A 19733-nucleotide genomic window follows, 5' to 3' on the forward strand; every position below is an offset into this window, starting at 1 on the left:
CATAATACAACTGAATAGAAACAACTGTTACAGTTCACAGTGGAAATGACCGTTGCCTTGTTTATTACAGGTTGTAGAAATTAAGTTACAAATGGAGTTTCAAGAAAAAAGAAGAAAAGCACATAACTTAAATATGGACTCAATGAAAGGTGAGCTGGATGTTTACACTGAATTTTGTTTGACAGTTGTCAGCTAATGTTGGTGCAAGCAGAACTCCCAAGAAAATTGTCTTTCAATACCCGGTCCATGGAATGCACGCAGATAACAAACTTGAGGTTTCTGGTTTGTTAGCTGTTATACCATTGTCTGCATTGATATTAAAGTAGAAATTTACATATAGGCCCGGATTCACATACATTGGCGCATATTTATGCCGCTGTAGCGTATCTCTTTTACGCTACGCCAGCGCAGCGCACAGAGGCAAGCACTGGATTCACAAAGCACTTGCTCCCACTTGCTGTTAAAGATACGCTGGGTTTCCTCGGCGTAAGCCATCGTAGGTGGAAGTGGGCGTGAGCCATGCTACTGAGGCGTGACTCCATGCAAATGATGGGCCAAGCGTCATAGAAGTACTTAAAATGAACGGCGCATGCGCCGTCCCGTGGCCGCATCCCTGTGCGCATGCTCAGAATTACGTCGGAACTACTTCCTAAGATACGACGGATCACTGCCTACGAGATGAACGTAACCTACGCCTAGTCATATTCACGTACAACGTAAACGACAAAAGATACGACGGCTTGTGTTCCCTGGTCCATACCTTTGCATGAGTTGCACCTCCTATATGGGGAATAACTTTACGCCGGACGTACGACTTGCGCAAACCGCGTATATTATGCGCCGGGCGCAACTACGTTCGTGAATCGGCGTATCTCCCTCATTTGCATATGTGCATAGAAAATCAATGGGCGCGGCAAATGCACCCAGCATAAATATGCGCCCACGATGCGACAGCGCAGGAAAGTTACGTCGGTCGGATGAAGCCTGTTTTCAGGCGTATCTCAGTTTATGGGCACGGCGCATAGATACGACGGCGCATACTTACACTTACGCGGCGTATCTGGAGATACGTCGGCGTAAGTGCTTTGTGAATCCGGGCCATAGATGTTATTGCTTGTGTATGGAATTGATTGACCAAGCTGAATTTTTTCTGATGATATATTTTTTTTTGCCCTGAATGGAGGCTGGAAACAGGAGTGTCTGCTCATTGCATTAGCATGCACTTTCACACAATACCAGCATGCATATTTATGCACTAGTTGTAAAACAGTTTTTCTTCGGATTCATCATAAACACAAATCTGGCTGTTGTTGTACTTTACTGACAAAATTGAAATATGCTTTGCTTTGTGTAGTTTCCAGTTGTCTCATATTGCTCCACATTCATGTTGAGTTTTAAGAGCAATATCATACCCATCTTGTAAAATGTTGGTTGCCTTCCTGTTCCTGGCTTTTGTACATTCTAAGTTACTGCCCTGAAACAAGGATGCAAGTGAAATCAGAACTTATAGTGTGCAAGCTTGTTCTGGATCAGTGATACAGAAAGCATTGATGTCATATGATCTAATTTACAGCCAGGTAGTTAGCATTTACTAAAGGAAATTAGAAATTGCTGTCATCATACATATGCCTTTCATGACAGAGTTTCTTTAAATTAAAAGGTGTGCCATTTTTGGAACACGTTCTTAGTGTTAGACAAAAGGGATGATCCAATTTTTTTTCTTAACTAAAATTACCAATACTAAAAGGTTTTCCCAAAACTAGTGAAACTGTACATCACCCAAACAAAGCCAGACCTACTGTAGGTTTATTTATACAGCATACCTGGACAGTCTTGAGTTCAGACACAAAGGTGACTAGGAGATTTTTATGGTTTGGTTAATCGATTCAGTATAATTACTTCCACCCACTTCCACCCACAAAGCCATCTGTGCTTCATAAGAAGAGGTGCACTGTCATCATGTGATGTAATTATGTCTTTGCCTACTTCTCGTGTGCCCACAAGCTTCCATTTGCAGCCACTATTTGACAAGGACACAGTAAAATTAGCATTTTCCCATATGGCTTATTACCGGCCCTCTTGTGTCTGTCATCCGTTTAATTCTAGCTACCCCTTTAGCTATACACCCAGGCATAAGTAGAAGTTACCCTTAAAAAAATTCAGCAACTAGAAAGATGGCTCTGCCCCCTGCAGGACATAAAAAGATCAGTGAGTTCAAAAGGCTCTTTTTTTGTTTTTCCCTTTGGATAATCTGGAGAGGGCAGAGGCCCCCATATAGTTAGAAGAATATCAAGATTCTTGGTCACTGGGATCTAGCAAGCCCTGAGCAAAGGGGAACAAGAAAAGGTCTTTGGCAAGGGTTTTCTGCTACACTCTTTTTTGCAGGCTCAGATACCTGCCCTACCAGCGATCCTACCTTTACTGAGTGCAATCATGTTGGGCCTTCTGAATCTTCTAGACTGTCCAGTGTCTCTCTGCTTTCTATATTGTACAGGCTAGGCTTTGATGAAGGGTCCACTTGGTGGGAATAGTACCACTGTTTGGCAGGTACTCTCTGGCTAAATGGTACTTGTGACATGGGATAGGTAGCACTTTTGCAGCAATGGCTTCCCCCTCATCATCCTGTTGTTTCTGTGTCCTCTTGGGTGGGGTATAGAGGGTTATTGGCTATTTTACCTTACTGTCTTGCAGGCCAGATCTCAGGGTAGAAAGATGCCTGGGGAGACCAAAATATGAAGCTCTGTTAAACCTGTCTGAAAAAAATTGTGGGGGCAGAGACTTCCTCATTGTTTAAAGATTAAATGGGCACCTTAATTCATGAAATCTCTACATTCAAGATCTTCTGCTCAGTTTTAGATTACTTTAACCTCCCTGGCGGTATGATTCTTTCAGAAAAAAGGTGCTGAAAGCGGTACCATTATTTGCAAGGAAATTTGGTGATTTGTACTGTAGGCCTGTGATTCTTAGGAATAACTCACTTAAATCTGACCAAACAAGAGTCTAGTAGGCATCCCGGGTATGAAATTTTTTTAAAAACAAAATTATAAATTATAATATAATAAATAATTATAAATAATTTTAACAAAATAATAATATAATTATAATAAAAATTATTCAATAATGTAATCAACTCAAAATCACAGAAATTTGCTCAGTTGCAGAATTGTCGCTGTCATTACTTTTATTTTTTTATGACGAATTTCCCCACAAATCGCTATCGCACAATTCTGCAAGTGATTATAATTTATTATCGCTGTTTTCTAGCTGCTCTAAAACAATCTACAGTTTGCAGGCAGAAAGAACAGTTTTTATTATATAAAAGTACATGTAGGACACTGGGCAGACCACTAGGGACAAGGGGGGTGTGTATTTTTTACATACAGTACTGTAATCTATAAGATTACAGTATACTGTATGTATTGTGTTTCTTTACCTTCCTAACGTAACGTCGCAGGGAACGGAGATCGGCGGCACAGGAGGACACTGTGTGAATCGAGCGAGGTCCCGCTCCTCACACAGCACGGTGGCATCGCTGGATCCAGGGACAAGGTAAGTAAACCAAGCCTGTGGATTCAGCGGGGCGAGCCCGAGTCTGACTCTGGGTTACCGATCGTAGCCAAAAAATCTCACCCAGAGTCAGACTCGGGAACACCACCAGGGGGGTTAAACCACCTATTCAGGTTCCACAGCAGATCACATTGGTACAAGCATCAACCAAGTCTCCACCCCAAAAACCTCCAAGGAAAGCAAAGATTGAGATCTGGAAGATGAGGAAGAACTTTCATCTGAATTGTTAACATCGGATGACGAAAAAATGGAAGCAAAAGGGAAAGCTCTACTTCCAAATATGTGTTTCTGGTTGAGGAAACTGAAAAATGACTTTGATTTATTCCACAGAACAAATCAAAAAGCCTAAGACCAAAGTTGTAGAAGACTATCCGAACTGGGGTTTATAGCAAACCAGATATTGCTCTTTCCCTGTTCACCATTATGTGAAGTACAATATCCAAAGAGAAAAAAGAGAACTGAAGAATAGATTAGTCTTTCCAGAGCTCTCGGCATGATTCCAGGCCAATTTTCCTAAACTGGTCATCTCTCTTGCTAAGGTGTAAAAAAAAAAAAAGTGACCTCTCCCTTTAGGGTCAACTGAAAAACCCATCCATTGGACAAAAAGATGGCTCATCAGTTGAAAAAAAGCATGGGAAGAGTCCTCTTCAACATTCATGTCATTCGTGGCTAATCCTTGCTTAGCTAGAAACCTTGATTTCTGGATCGAACAGTTACAAACTCACCTTTCTTTAACCACTTCAGCCCCGGACCATATTGCTGGTCAATGACCGGGCCACTTTTTGCGTTTCGGCACTGCGTCGCTTTAACTGACAATTGCGCGGTCGTGCGAAATGACTCCCAAACAAAATTGGCGTCCTTTTTTTCCCACAAATAGAGCTTTCTTTTGGTGGTATTTGATCATCTCTGCGGTTTTTAGTTTTTGCGCTATAAACAAAAATAAAGCGACAATTTTGAAAAAAATAAATATTTTTGACTTTTTGCTATAATAAATATCCCCCAAAAATATATAAAAAAATGTTTTCCTCAGTTTAGGCCGATACGTATTCTTCTACATATTTTTCATCAAAAAAAATTGCAATAAGCGTTTATTGATTGGTTTGCGCAAAAGTTATAGCGTTTACAAAATAGGGGATAGTTTTATGGCATTTTTTTTTTTGCTTGTAATGGCGGCGATCAGCGTTTTTTATCAGTACTGCGACATTATGGCGGACACTTCAGACACTTTTGACACAATTTTGGGACTATTGGCATTTTTATAGCGATCAGTGCTATAAAGATGCATTGATTACTATAAAAATGCCACTGGCAGGGAAGGGGTTAACACTAGGGGGTGAGGAAGGGGTTAAGTATGTTCCCTGGGTGTGTTCTAACTGAAGGGGGGATTTGACTGACTTGGGAAAATGACAAATCGCTGTTCATACATTGTATGAACAGACGATAGGTAATTTCTCCCCCTGACAGGACCGGGAGCTGTGTGTTTACACACACAGCTTCCGGTTCTCGCTCTGTAACGAGCGATCGCGGGTGCCCGGCGGCGAACGCGCCCTGCCAGGCACGTGCGCGCGCCCCTATTGGCTGAATAGCGAGATGACGTATAGCTACGTGATCTCGCCCAGCCGAGCCGACCTGCCGGCGTATAACTGCGGCGGCTGGTCGGCAAGTAGTTAAACTAGCAGGAGAAGATGTGATGTACTCTTTCCAGCTAATCTCCAAAGCAGTAGCATTTATGGCAGATGCCTCAGCAGAATCACATAACTGTGGCCGAGGTGGGCTTGGTTTTTAACCTCTTCCATACAGGGCAGTTATACACACTTCCATACCAGGCCTATTCTGGCACTTCTCTCCTACATGTACAAATCATAATTTTTTTGCTAGAAAATTACGCAGAACCCCCAAACATTATATATGTTTTTTTAGCAGACACCCTAGGGAATAAAACGACGGTCATTGAAACCTTTTATCTTGCACGGTATTTGCGCAATAATTTTTTAAACGCCTTTTTTTTGGAAAAAAATTGTTTCATGAATTAAAAAAATTTAAAAACAGTAAAGTTAGCCCAATTTTTTTGTAAAATAGGAAAGATGATGTTACACCGAGTAAATAGATACCTAACATGTCACGCTTTAAAATTGCGCACACTCATGGAATGGCGCCAAACTTCGGTACTTAAAAATCTCCATAGGCAACGATTTGAAAATTTTTACAGGTTACCAGTTTAGATTTACAGAGGAGATCTAGTGCTAGAATTGTTGCTGGCACTCTAACGCACGCGGCGATACCTCACATATGTGGTTTAAACGGCGTTTACATATGTCGGCGGGACTTGCGTGTGCGTTCGCTTCTGCGCGCAAGCTACCGGGGACAGGGGCGTTAAAAAAATAAATGTATTTTTATTTATTTCTTTTTTTACACTTTTTTTTAAAAAATGTTTTTTTTTTTGATCACTTTTATTCCTATTACAAGGAATGTAAACATCCCTTGTAATAGGAATGTGTGTGACAGGTACTCTTTATGGAGAGATGCGGGGTCAATAAGACCCCACATCTCTCCTCCAGGCTGGAAAGCATGAAATCGGTGAAAAAAAATTCACCGATCTCATGCTGGCTGTTGCTTAGCAGCCGCAATCGCGGCTTTGTTTACTTACGGGGACCCGGGCGTGACGTCATCACATCGCGCCCGGGTCCTCCGACGGTCATAGAGATGACTGGTGACCATCTGGTCACCAGTCATCTCTATGCTTCCTGCGAGCGCCGGACGATTCGTTCTCCGGGCTCCCGATGGCACGGGAGAGCCCGGAGAAGCACCGGAAAGCGGCGGGAGGGGGGGGATGTCCCCTCCCGCCGCCTGTAAGAACGATCTAGCGGCGGAACCGCCGCTATGATCGTTCTTACGTTGTGCAGAATCGCCGGCACAAGAGAAGGATATCTGAATGATGCCTCTAGCTGCAGGCATCATTCAGATATCCCCCCCACAAAGCCCAGGACGTCATATGACGTCCACTCTGAACGGCAGAGGTTCTTTGTGGACGTCATTTTACTATGGGCCGGTAGGGAAGTGGTTAATGTTGTAGAAAACGGCAGCTGAACATCTGATACATAGCTCTCAACTGGTCCTGATTTTGAGGGACTGTCCCTGATTTGGAACAAAGTCCTTCTGTCCCTCTTTCCTCCTCATTCGCAAATGCACTATTTAACTTTCAAAAACTGTTTCTCACTGCTATACCTTACTTCCAATTTCTAAATTGTTGCATTTGTAAATTTCTAAAGCCAGCATAACGGCATAGTAGTAGTGAAAAAGTACTTGTCGGTTTTACAAATTTTGTTTGGTTTAATTGTTCTTTAAGGGGTGTGCCATGTTTTATGCCTACATACTTTTGCTAATAGGTGTTCCACATTCCCATCTCAAAAAGTTGGGAGGTATACTGATACCCCTACTGAACAGGAAAGATTTCCTGTCACAACACCATCTCCTGCACACACATCTGAGTTGCAACAAGCAGCCTGAATTGGGGATTCCTAAAAATGAAGTTCTATCTGACAAAATCATTATTACTTTGTTCCAAAGCAGGAAGCCAGTTACTAGGGCCACATACTACAGGATCTGGAAGAAATAAGGGTCTTGGGCCAACAGTAACACCTCGAACCACTGAGAAGTTGGCACAGTACTTAATTTCCTATAAGGGGGAGTGGACAAGGGTCTCACCTCCAGTATTCTCAAAGTACACATAGCAGCACTCTTATGCCTCGTTTCCACTGAGCGGATCGGTTCGGTACGGTTCGGTACGGTACGCTTTTTTGGGTGTTTCCATTATGAAAGCGTGCCATAAAAGCGAACCGTACCGGACCATTCTGGGTCCTGCTTCAGATGTGGGGCCATAGAGAATGGAACGGTTCCATTAGGGCGGACCTACAAATACATCTCACTGATTGGTGGATGTGCTAGGCTTTTTTTCTAAACCTTGCATGGTCCCGGATGGTCCGATTTGCAGTGGAAATGCTCTGCAGAATAGACCGGACCATTCTAACCCGTTCCATTCTAAGCGACCCGAACCGATCCGCTCAGTGGAAACAAGGCATTAGTATCCCTAGACAAGACCTAACCAATAATTTTCTAATAAGCCAATTATTTTCTCAGACTTGGACCTCCTAAAGGGCATATGTTCCTATAAGGCAGTGTTTCTCAATTCCAGTCCTCAGGCCCCCCCAACAGGTCAGGTTTTCAGGATTTCCATTATTTTGCACAGGTGATTTGATCAGTTTCACTGCCTTAGTAATCACCACAGCCTTTTCATCTGAGGGAAATCCTGAAAACCTGACCTGTTGGGGGGGCCTGAGGACTGGAATTGAGAAACACTGCTATAAGGGAACTTCAGACACTACTGGATGAGCATAACAAATCTCTTTCACGGACCTAAGAGAGAAAGCAAGGCATCCAAAGCATTGATCAGGAGGAAGGTGTTTCAAGCTGTGGTCCTACCCCAAGCAGCATCTCTCTACTGAACCATCCTGGAGGATGATGTAGGAAAATTCGAGATTTCTTTTTCGTTCATAGACGGACACAGCCTTCATTGACCTTAGGGTTATGCTTCTTCCTACCAGGAGATTTAGGCAGAATTCTACAGCACTTAAGGTGTTAAAAACTTTCCTTCATGCTGCTCCTCCCAGGGGGCGTGGCTCCCCCAGGCATAACCCACACCCTGCTCTAACAGCTTCAGTTTGTTTCTGCCTAACCGACAGGAGAGTCAGGCTCTCTCTGGAGTCCTGGACTCTGGAGTTTTTCTTGCAATTTTCTTGCATTTTTTCTTGCGATTTTTCTCGCTTTTTATTATTTTGTTCCTGCATTTTTGAATCCTGCGATTCTTCTATCAACAGCCGACTGGGTGACAGGCTGGGTCCTCGACCCTTGTAGTCCCCCCAGGTTCGGCCTTCGAGCGTGTGCCGGCCCTCAGCTCAGCTTTGGGACGTCCACGACAGGCCCCATTGCTCCAGGGGCGGCCGGGGAACTTCGGTTCTAGGGCACACATATGACCGGTCTTTATGGCCTTGTCACAGTGTGTCTGGGCGACAGCCATGCCGTTTAGCGGACGTTGGTTCTGTCTGGGATACCTCCAGCCGGTAGTCGCAGGACAGGTAAGTAGTGACCCTTGCTCAGGTAAGTGGTCTGGCTGGAATTTTCCCTGGGGAGGTCGACTGAGGGTTTGCCCTGCTTTCCTCTCTCCCTTATTCCTCTCCTTCCTTCCCTTTTGGGTAGCGGCTGTGAGGGTTTTTTTTTTTTTCTGGGGTCTCTTTATTATCACCGGGGCCTGTGTGTTAGCTGGGGCTGTGTGTGTTCACTGCAGGGGGCTGTAGTGTTCTCTGCGGGACTTGTGTGCTGTTTTACTATGCTGCTGTGGCTGCTGGCTGTCTGTTCTTTTAAAAAAAATTTTTTTTTTTAAAGTGCCGCCATTTTGCCGTAGTCGCGCCTTGTGTATTTCGGCGGCCATTTTCTTGTGGTCCTTGGTGGTTTTTTGCAATTACGGCGGCCATCTTTCATTTTCGTTTGGCCTCGTGTGGCCGTTTTAGCGCTCGGAGAGACCGCGAATCTCTCCGTGGGGACTGTCAGCAGCGCAGCCGGCTTCTCAGCACATTATCAGGCTCCTCTCAGCGCGATGCACCAGGCGGGGTGGTGAGTTCCCTGGGGGCCCTCATGCTCAGAATAGAGCTGGAACAGCCGGGAGGTGACCGTGGGTGGTTCTCTGCTTAGCAGTTTGGGTAACTCGGTGGTGGGATGCCCTGGAGCCTGTACTAGGTACTATCCTCCCCACTAAGGCCTGAGTTAACCCTTGATGCCCCTCCCCCTGCCACTTCTGTTGAGGGAGTGTTATTTCTGAAGCAACTAGTGCCTGGTTGGGGGGTAAAAAATAAATAAATAAATAAATAAACGCCCCCTCCCTGAGCCTGCTTCGGGGGATGACGCTGACATTAGACTATGACCGGCTATGGCGTCTGGTTCTGTGGTGTCAGTGGATGCGGGCTATAAAAACCCACGCGACCAAGGAATTTGTTGGAGCTCTTATTTTCTGCGGTTAGAGCTTGTAGCTCAGTAACTAGACGGTTTGTGGTTTTGGCGGAGGTACCAGATGTACCGGTCCCTTTTGGGTTCCGCAAAAACGCAGCGCACTGCAACTGTGTTCCTTATTTGGACTTTTTATGTTACACCGCAGTGTATATATATATATTTTTTGCAGTCCCTGAATGCTTTGCGACCCCTTTGTAAGTAGGTGGGTCTCTCCTCCTGTGGACCCTCCGGTGTCCGGATGGAGCAAAGCCGCCACGTTGCCCGTGGAAGGGGCTCCTGCCTGTGGGTACCCCGCTGAGACCGGTCTTGACTCGGTCTCTGGTGTCACAGACTCTGACTGGAGGGCTGTAGCTCCTGCTGCAGGAGCTGGGGGCACAAGATGCTGCTGAGCCCTGTAAGGACCTAGCTGAACGTTTGGTTCGGGGTCTGTAGTTCGTCTGTGAGTCGGTCCTGGATGCGCTTCCCTTGATTTCCAGGGCCTCCGCCTGTGTGGGGGTGTTTGCGCCGCCTCGTGTGGCTTACATGCTGGTCTTCAGACCGATCCTCAAAGGGTCCTTGGTGGACTCACCCCTTTAGGGGTGGGCGGCTTTTTGGGCCTCCCGGGTTGGCACCCCTAGGGATGCCACGGGTGGTAAGAGCACGCTGCTTCCTCTGCTAGGAAGGGCAAGGAGCCTCGCCGTCGGCGAGGGCCCTCCTCTCCCGAGCGGTTCGTGCGCATTCTGCAGGGTGCTAAGGCCCCCGCTGCGGGGCTGTGACGCGCCTGGCACCACGTGCCTTATGGGCCTGCGGACGGTATTGCTTCCGCATGTAGGTCTGCCCCCGCCCGTGTCGGGTTGGGGGCTGGCTTTGTGATTTTGCGGCTCGGTTGAGGCCTCTTCTTTCCGACCGTTGGCTTTGCGAGGTTGTTTTCTCGCGGTACAAGATAGATTTTCTCTCTTGGCTGCCTAACAGATTTTTTCCCTCCATCCTCTGGCTTCCTCCGGTTCGCTGGTTGGTTCTGTCCAGGATCTTCTGATCGGGGGAGTGATGGTGCCAGTTCCCTCGATGGAATGGTCTCAGGGGTAATACTCCAATCTGTTGGTAATCCCCATGGTGGACGGGGTCCATCCAATCCTGGGCCTCAGGGCCCTCGTTTGTTTTTTTGTAAAGTACAAAATTTCAGGATGGGAATTTTTTTTTTTTTTTTTCTGGCGTCCTTGGATGTCATGAACGCATACCTGCGTGTTCCCATATGCTCTAAGCACCAGAGATTCTGGGCTTTGAGGTCAGGGAGGACCTTTTTCTTTTTGTGGCCCTCCCGCTCGACTTGGTGTCGACGCCACAGGTTTTTACCGGGGTGCTCGTCCCGATACTGGCCCGGCTGTGTCAGCGGGGGTTTATCGTGGGATGTCTGGACGACATTCTCCTACGAGCTTCTGAGAACTCTGCATTTGTGGAGCCGTGTCTATCACGTGTCAGACTCTCCAGGAAGTTTGGCTGGCTTCTGTTTTTGTCCAGAAGTCAGTGTTGGTCCCTTCTGGGACTGGAATTCCTGGGACTAGTCCTGAATTCCGATCGGGGCGGGAGTTTTGTTCTCCTAACGAAAAAATTTAAGACTCTGCAATCTGCTGGGCAGCAGTTGTCGACCTAGTGGTGGTCATCTCCGCGATTCTGCTTGAGGGTTCTGGATCTGACGGTGGCCTCTTTCGAGGCGGTTCCGTATGCCCAATTCCACGCCAGGGTGCTACAGGAGGACCTGTTGTCACGTGGGGACTAGCTTCCGTCATCTCTGGATTACCAGGTTCGGATGAGTCATCTAGTCCCTGGTGTGGTGGCTGATGTTTTCCGGTGCTTCGGGCCGGGAAGTCGTTTCGGCCAAGTCACTGGACAGTGGTCGCGACGGATGCCAGCCTCTCCGGTTGTGGGAGGGGTTTTTGGGGCACCCAGTCAGCCCTGGGGTGCTGGACTCAGGTGGCGACCCACCTACCAATCATTGTTCTGAATCAAGCTTTGCCTTGCCTGGTGGTCCCTGGATCTACAGGGCCGACCATTCGGGACCCTGTCCGTCAACGCTGTGGCGTACGTCGACCATCAGGGAGGCACACAGAGCTCTGTTGCAGCGACGAGGGTCGCGCACATACTTTGGTGGGCCGAAGGGTCCGTTCCGGCTCTATTGGCCGTGTACATTCCGGGAGTACGGAATTGGCAAGCCGACTCCTAAGTCGGACTGTGCTAGACCACGGAGAGTGGTCTCTCCACCCGTAGGGGTTTTTTTTCAGTATATGTGCCGAAAGTGGGGCACTCCAGGCGTGGTCCTTCTAGTGTCCCGCCTCAACCGGAAGGTGCCATGTTTTTGGCCAGGTCACGGGACCCGTGGGCTGACGCGTCAGGCGCGTTGGTGGCTCCTTGGGGTCACTCGCCTGCTTTAAACCTTCCGTCCTCGGTAGCTTCTTCATCGCCTGCTGCGCAGAGTGGAAGCCGAGGGTATTTTATCAATCCAGATTGCCCCAGATTGGCCGCGTCGCTCCTGGTACGCGGACCTGGTGCGTCTGGTGGCTGGCGCCCCCTAGCTTTTTCCCCTGGGGGTTGATCTTCTGCTACAGGGTCCGATCTTCCACCCTGTCTTTTTCAGCCACTGGCTTAGCGACGTGGCTGTTGAGAGCCTGGGGCTGAAGGCCCGAGGCCTATTGGGCTCGGTGGTCTCTACCGTGCTGCCGGCACGGTAGTCTACCTCACGTAGGATTTACATCATACGTGGCGGGCCTGCATCTCTGGTGAGGAGATGAAAATTGCACCCTCGTTCGTACGTGGTGTCCAGGATTTTGCTGTTTTTTACAGCAGGGAGTGGATCAGGCTCTCGCCTTATGTACAGTAGGGAGTCAGTTTTCTGCTCTGGCTGTTACTTTCAATGAGCCTTGGCGTCGCACTCCTTGGTGCGTACGTCTGTTCTGGGGGTCTGGCATATGGCCCCTCCACTACCCCCATGGGACTTGTATTTAGTCCTTTTGGTTGTTCTGGGTGCTCCCTTTGTGGACATTCGGGAGGTTTTTTGTTGACCGTCACGAGAAGGGAGCAGGTTTAGCTCAGTGCTAGAGTACCTGCCCTTCATGCATTTGACTCTGGGTTCCAGCCCAGGAAGGTCTGCGTTGTCACGTGGCCATGGCTCGTCATGGGCATTTCCACTGTGATGTTTTCTGGTAGCAATTGCCTCGATCAGACGAGTGTTTGTCTGAACTGGCGGCCTTGTCTTGCAAGGCTCCCTACTTGGTCATCCATAAGGATGAGGTGGTGCTGCGCGCAACCATCTTTTCTCCCCAAGGTCGTTTCGGCTTTTCACGTTGGTGTGGACATTGTTCTTCCATCCTTATGTCCTTGGCCGAGATGGAGGGAGGTGGCCACTTTACATCCTCTGGATGTGATTCGGGCCCTACGTATGTACTTATCTGCTACGATTCCGTTCCGGAAGGCGGTCTCACTGTTCGTGTCACTGGCTGGTTCTACCAGGGGGCCTGGTAGTCTCGTCGGCCACCTTTTTTCCCGGGTGGATCCGACGGATTGTGCTTCAGGCCTATGCCCTGAAGGGGCGGGCGCCTCCCTTTTGGGTTACGGCGCATTCGACCAGGGCGATCGGGGCCTCTTGGGCTTTCTGGCATCGTGCCTCTGTGTTACAGGGGTGTATGGCAGCGACCTGGTCGTCGTTCCACACTTTTTTTAAGTCTTACAAGGTGGATGTGTGTGCATCTTATGATGCCTCCTTCGGCCGCAGGTGTTACAGGCGGCAGTTTAAGGTTGGAGTTCCTCCGTTGAGTAACTCCGGTTTTGTTTGGGGTGTAACCTGTTTTTGCTGTGTTATTTTTCCCACCCCTCGAATTTTTTGACACTGCTTGGGGACGTCCCTAAGGTCAATGAAGGCTGTGTCCGTCTATGAACGAAAGAGAAAAAAGGATTTTTGTACTCACCGTAAAATCCATTTCTCTGAGTTCATAGACGGACACAGCACCCACCCCTCCTTGGTTTGTACTGCTTGTTACGAACTGAAGCTGTTAGAGCAGGGTGTGGGTTATGCCTGGGGGAGCCACGCCCCCTGGGAGGAGCAGCATGAAGGAAAGTTTTTAACACCTTAAGTGCTGTAGAATTCTGCCTAAATCTCCTGGTAGGAAGAAGCATAACCCTAAGGTCAATGAAGGCTGTGTCCGTCTATGAACTCAGAGAAATGGATTTTACGGTGAGTACAAAAATCCTTTTTTTCCTAGCTTGTGACGGAAAATATTGATTATATGAAGACAGGAGGCGAGTATCTTATGCATTATCTTTCTTTAATAATGCCCATAGCAGAAATACAGTAAACATTTATTGTAACTTAAAAGAAAAAATTCAAAGAACTACCCTTCCCAGCAGTCCCTGGGCCAGCGTAGCCCCTCCCAGACCGTAATCTATATAAGGGACTGTCTGAGGTAACCTATTCCTCTTTCTTCATGCGAATTAGTGTAAACAGGAACCGAAAGTCCAATTAGACATCTCCGCGGCTGCCGGGAACCTTCCGACCGGAACACAACATCTGAATCTGGAGGAAACGAAAGGACAAGGCCAACACGGACCAACTTCATCCGGACCAACTTCATCCCAACGGGGACTATAGGAAAACCAAAACCATTCGGAGCCGACCGGTCAGTCGTCTTCAGGAACATGGACCAACGGATTCAGTCAACGGCATCCCGACTCCGGATCTGGAACGTAGTAGGAGCCTCCATCTGCGGTGAACTAAACCCATGGATCGAAACGGAACAGCAATCCCGACGGGGTTAGTGAAAACGAACTCCCGGGGCGTACCAGCCTCCGACTTGCAGGGTGTGTGGTTCAACAGTCTAGAACGAGAGAGAGACAACCTTGTGGCAGAGTTGGGTCGGGAGGGAAGATACTCGCCTCCTGTCTTCATATAATCAATATTTTCCGTCACAAGCTAGGAAAATCTCGAATTATACCTCAGACAGGAGGCTCATATCTTATGCAAGTTCAAAGCTATAACAATGCATATATAGATGATAACAAATGAAACAACTACAAAATTGATATAGATATGTGTTCCTCCGATCCAAGCAGAATTGGCGGAAAGCAATCGTGGTTACCAGTCCGCCGCTAGCCGTAAATCCTATAGGGAGCCGCCCGGGGTGATGACCTAGGACCCACCGCTCCTCTGGAGGGGTGGGCGCCCAACGGGGTTACGTAAGACCCTGCCATTTCCATGATTGATCGTACCCCTCTGGCTAGCGTAGCTGAGGAAACCGGAAACTGAGGTTTAGCGTAGGAATGAGGAGTAGGAAGAGATGCGAAGATCGCAGTGGGACCGTGAAGGACTAAGAAATCCGTAGACAACGGAGTACGATGTGTGGGGAAGAACGGGTAGAAAAAACCGATGAAGTCCCGCCGCTGTCCTACGCACGACGGAAAAACCCTGACTCTCCGAGGCGGGATCCGACGCCTAGAATGGCCAACGTCGTGACACCCGATATGCGTCTGACGGAATCAGACACGAGGGGGCAGTAGCTCAAACGACAATAACCTCCGACAGAGTGAGATTGTCCCCCCAGTCCTGGCGCGTGGTCAGAACCACTGATCACCTCCCAAGAGCGTTGATACCCTGGGTGTGATGGGCGTTGAAACTTAACGCTTACTAAGTCGGTACACCATGGGTGTTATCCCACCGGTAGTAAGTCTACAAGGGAGCGGTAGTCCGAGTTCGCAGCGCGGAAGGCGCAGGGGAGCTATAGGACCTCCCGGACTCAAACGAGTCCACCAGGTAGTTGGTCATCTCAGACGAACGCCTTCATGAGGTTAACTTGTCGTTGATCACCAACTAACCCAGAGTCCTCCGGATGATCGAAATGTATATCTAGTCCCAAGGCCTAGATCAAGGCAAGTGGAACCCCCGTTATAAAAGAAAAGGTCGCTGTCCGTGACCGACACCCCGAAAACCCAACCATGCGAAGAGAAGTAGGACGTGCGTCGTGAATAGAGGGTGCAGATCCCCGTACAGACTGGGGAGAGAAAGGATCCCATAAGGGAGCAAGGGCCAGGAACACTGACCGGTGCAGTCGTCAGTCGATGGAATTGGGCGGGTAACGAGAATTCCAATCTAACACCATAGCGGAAGTGCCTGGGGTACATTTCGCAGCTGGAACGATGTCGCGTTCCAGGCAGAAATGTCAGAGATCTTGCTAGATCCGTTAGGATTTTGGGTCAAGGACCCCCCAAGCGAAGGTCGTACTGGACCGCGGATACGGTGTCCATACGCAAGAACACACCGTAGGTGGACGTGTGTGGCATTAGAGTCCTGATGGCAAGACGGTCGTCAGGATTTCCATGTGTGAACGTGCAGCAGAGACTCCGCTGTGGCCACGCCCCTCCTGTGGACGAGGGACCGCATCGAGTACCCCAACCGAGGTGGTTGGCAACCTATTCCAAGATGAATCCGTTGTGGAGTTGCAGGTGGATCTGCCGTGCCGTCTGTCGACCTGACGTAGCCACCACCGTAGTTCAATTATGTCTTCTGTGTCCAGAGTGACGACGTCTGCACAGTGAAGCCCCTGGCAAAGACGTAGGGACTGAGACTCTGAAGGTCTCGATAGTGAAAAGAAGCTGGACAAATGGCCTGGATTAACGCCGGAAACAGGCCGACCAGGCGAGCCAGTCCGCGTAAGGATACCCGTCGTTAGCCCATCACGATACTGACCTCGTGCAGATGGCGGCCAAGTGGTCATGGGTAGCCGAAGGATCACTAGGTTGGTGTCCACCAAGAACCCTAAAACTCTACCTCCTGAGATGGGGAGAGGATAGATTCCCCGTGATCTATGGGGAACTGTCCCGGAGGCGTGTTCGTTCGCCAGGGGAGGGGTACGAGCCATTAAGAGTAGGTCGTCCAAGTAGATAATCAACCTCACCCTTTGTGTCGCAGAATGTCGTCACTGTATACAGTAATTACGAGAGATTTCTCAAGTTACTACCGGGCGATGACCGCCCTCCTTTCCTGACCAGGAAGACGTTGTTGGGGAAACCCGGGGAGAGCGGGTCCGTCTCCACTATCGTTTGGGTGAACCAGAGGCCCTGCAATTCGTTGTCTATTAGGGCGGTGTTCAGGTCTGAAGACCGAGGAAAGAGGGACTAGGTCCATCTCCGGTCCTATAATCCTGATAGACCGGCACTGTACCGTGTTAGACTTTGATGACGTTTGGGCTCATCCGGGATGGAATAGAGCCCTACCGTCTTGGAATATCTTAATCAGCGTGATCCCGACTAGCCTGCCCTCGGTGGTCGGACCGGGGTCTGATTCGGCTAGGTGAGACAGCTGGGGAACAAGCCACGTTAAGATTCGAGCGGCGGTGTCCAGTCGGACCCGTAGTGTCCACGCATCCCAGGAGGCGACCGCCCGTTGGACCCAGCCCCGATTTGGGACAGGTCAGTCGGCTGTTCAGCGGCGTGGCCTGCTCACTAAGGTGTGGGATGATGGTGATAGGTCCCAAAGATCCAAGGCCCTGGTCTGTATGATCTGAAGGACCTCTCTATTCCCAGCTTGGGGGATTTCCCGTGTATGGTGGGATACCCCCAGGGTATGGGGTTCACCTCGGGAGTGTGCACAGCCATAAATGGTAAAGGAAGGGGGTTACGCCCTGAAAATGATTCGGTGAGTTTTTCGACCAATCTCCGGGTCCATTATGTGATATATTGGATCACCTCGGGCGGAGGTGCCCAGTCATCGGAGTGTGGATGGCATATCGCCCCCGGATCTATAATGGCTCTCTACGAGAATCCATAGAGTGTCACCCTGGGAACAGGGTTGGCGTCGTCATAGAGCGCCATGTGCCCACTGCCCTAACACTCATCATCATTCTCCTCATCTACAACCTCAGACTCAAGGTGTTAGCCGCCTCAGACTCCGCGGACAACTCTGGAAGAGTCCACGAATGGGTCTGGCTTAGTCCGTCTAACGGATCGCTGCCTCTGCATGTGCATCTCCCCGAGGCTCGGGGGTCGGTCGGAGTCTGGGAGGGCAGTGGGTCGGCAGTCCGGGTAGGGTACTGCCTGGGACATATTATTTACTTCCCCTGTCGGGGAGTCAAGGGCCACAGAAACGTGGCAGCGTTTTGGAACGCCCAGCCCTTCTCAGGGGCGGTAGACCGTTGCCGGATGGTCCGGGCATATGGTGTGCACAATACCTCAAACATATCAGTCAAGACTGAACAAAATCACCCGACACCGGGGCACTCGGTATCAGAGACCATATATACAATCAAACAATAAAGGCGGGGGTAACCGACGCCATGGTCGTAAAGATTGGTCTACCGATCAGTTTTGGCAACTGTGTAACACTGTTGAGATTTGGCCTCCTAGGACTGTGTCCACCCTATCCGGGGTATCGGCATGAACAATGCCATGATATTCATTAAATTGTAGAATCTTTGTACAATTCAATACAATTTTTTATACATATTTGTATAATTTATTTATATAATGAATATATAATTTGTATAATCCATCTATAATTTATTATTTGTAAAATTGAATAATGGTTTTAGTTATTATTATTATTAATATATATTATTACTTATAATATATATCATTTAATAATAAATGTATTTATTCATTCAATCCTTAGATAGTTATTTAATACATTATTTATTAGGAGTATGTTGTAGGGAATAACTTCCCCGGAGATAAACATGCTATAATTTCTTTATTTAATTTATTGATTTATTGATCTATCTACATATTGATTATTTATTTATTTATTAGGATAAATAAGGTATATGTTCTAGGGAATCAATTCCCCAGAAATATAATTTGAGTATATATTGAATTATTTATTGTAGATTCGGTTATTTAAATTATTTAATTTAATTTATTTTATTTATTTATCTATTAGATATTGATTCATTGGAATGAAATATATATATTTATATATATATATATATCTGAAAAGATGTACTGCCATCTAGTGGTTGAAAGCATGGTGAAACAGCAGCAGGTTCCTGGCTACGACACCGCTGGGAAGGACATCCTGCGGTGTGAGGGGAGCCTGACGAGATTCTAACTCCAGAGGCGAAGTCTCGCGAGACTACGGCCTCTGGAGTTCTTATTGGCCCGAGGTTGTGAGGGACGGAACGGTCGATGAGAACCGTTCTCCCCCGTCTCGCTCTCGATACCGAGAGAGGCACCGAAAGAGAGGAGAGGAGCGGCCGCGGCGGAGACCCCGCCCCCCACCTGAGCGCGCGAAGGGGAGCGTGGGGAGGGAGGGGGGGGACAGTTGCCCAGGCATGGCGCCCGCCGAGGGAGCGAATGAAAAACAGCGCGGATCCCGCACGGACGCCGCAGTGCTCCGGCGTCAAAGAAAGGGAAAAAACCCGAGCAAAGAATCAAAGAATTGGAAACAAACAAACGTGGCCTCTCAAACATATCTGCCTGACACCGCTCCGGTGTCAGGCAGACAGAAATAAAGCGCAGAAACGGGGGATAGCAGGGAGAACCCCCAGTATTCCACATCTTCCAAAAACTACAGAACAATCAATTCCGACAAAATACCTGACACCAGGGCATTCGGTATCAGGGAGGAATTCCAGGGAAACTCCCCATGTTCCACAATACCTCAAACATATCAGTCAAGACTGAACAAAATCACCCGACACCGGGGCACTCGGTATCAGAGACCATATATACAATCAAACAATAAAGGTACATGAAACACCTATCTTGTAAATAATAAAGATACAAGAAGTACCTATCCTGTAAATAATAAAGGTACATGAAATACCTATCTTGTAAATAATAAAGATACAAGAAGTACCTATCCTGTAAATAATAAAGGTACATGAAATACCTATCTTGTAAATAATAAAGGTACATGAAATACTTATCTTGTGTGCTCTGCCATGAGCAGAAAGAAAGAGGAATAGGTTACCTCAGACAGTCCCTTATATAGATTACGGTCTGGGAGGGGCTACGCTGGCCCAGGGACTGCTGGGAAGGGTAGTTCTTTGAATTTTTTCTTTTAAGTTACAATAAATGTTTACTGTATTTCTGCAGTATATATATAACTTGAGTTATTGCTTGAAAACTCCTTTTCCATGAATCCTCCA

The 19733-nt window shown here is 48.0% G+C and overlaps 1 protein-coding gene across 6 annotated transcripts in view; it reads left to right on the plus strand.

Moving 5' to 3' along the window:
- Window positions 1-19733, plus strand: part of LOC120935641 (E1A-binding protein p400-like) — a 290514-nt gene that overhangs the window by 73990 nt on the left and 196791 nt on the right. For all 6 annotated transcript variants that reach the window (XM_040347697.1, XM_040347694.1, XM_040347700.1 and 3 more), the window contains one exon: window positions 71-149. In XM_040347697.1, the coding sequence (XP_040203631.1) occupies window positions 71-149 (79 nt within the window). The remainder of the gene's footprint in view (window positions 1-70; window positions 150-19733) is intronic.

This window comes from Rana temporaria, chromosome 1 (assembly GCF_905171775.1).
Source record: "Rana temporaria chromosome 1, aRanTem1.1, whole genome shotgun sequence".
In the NCBI taxonomy this organism is placed as follows: Eukaryota; Metazoa; Chordata; class Amphibia; order Anura; family Ranidae; genus Rana; species Rana temporaria.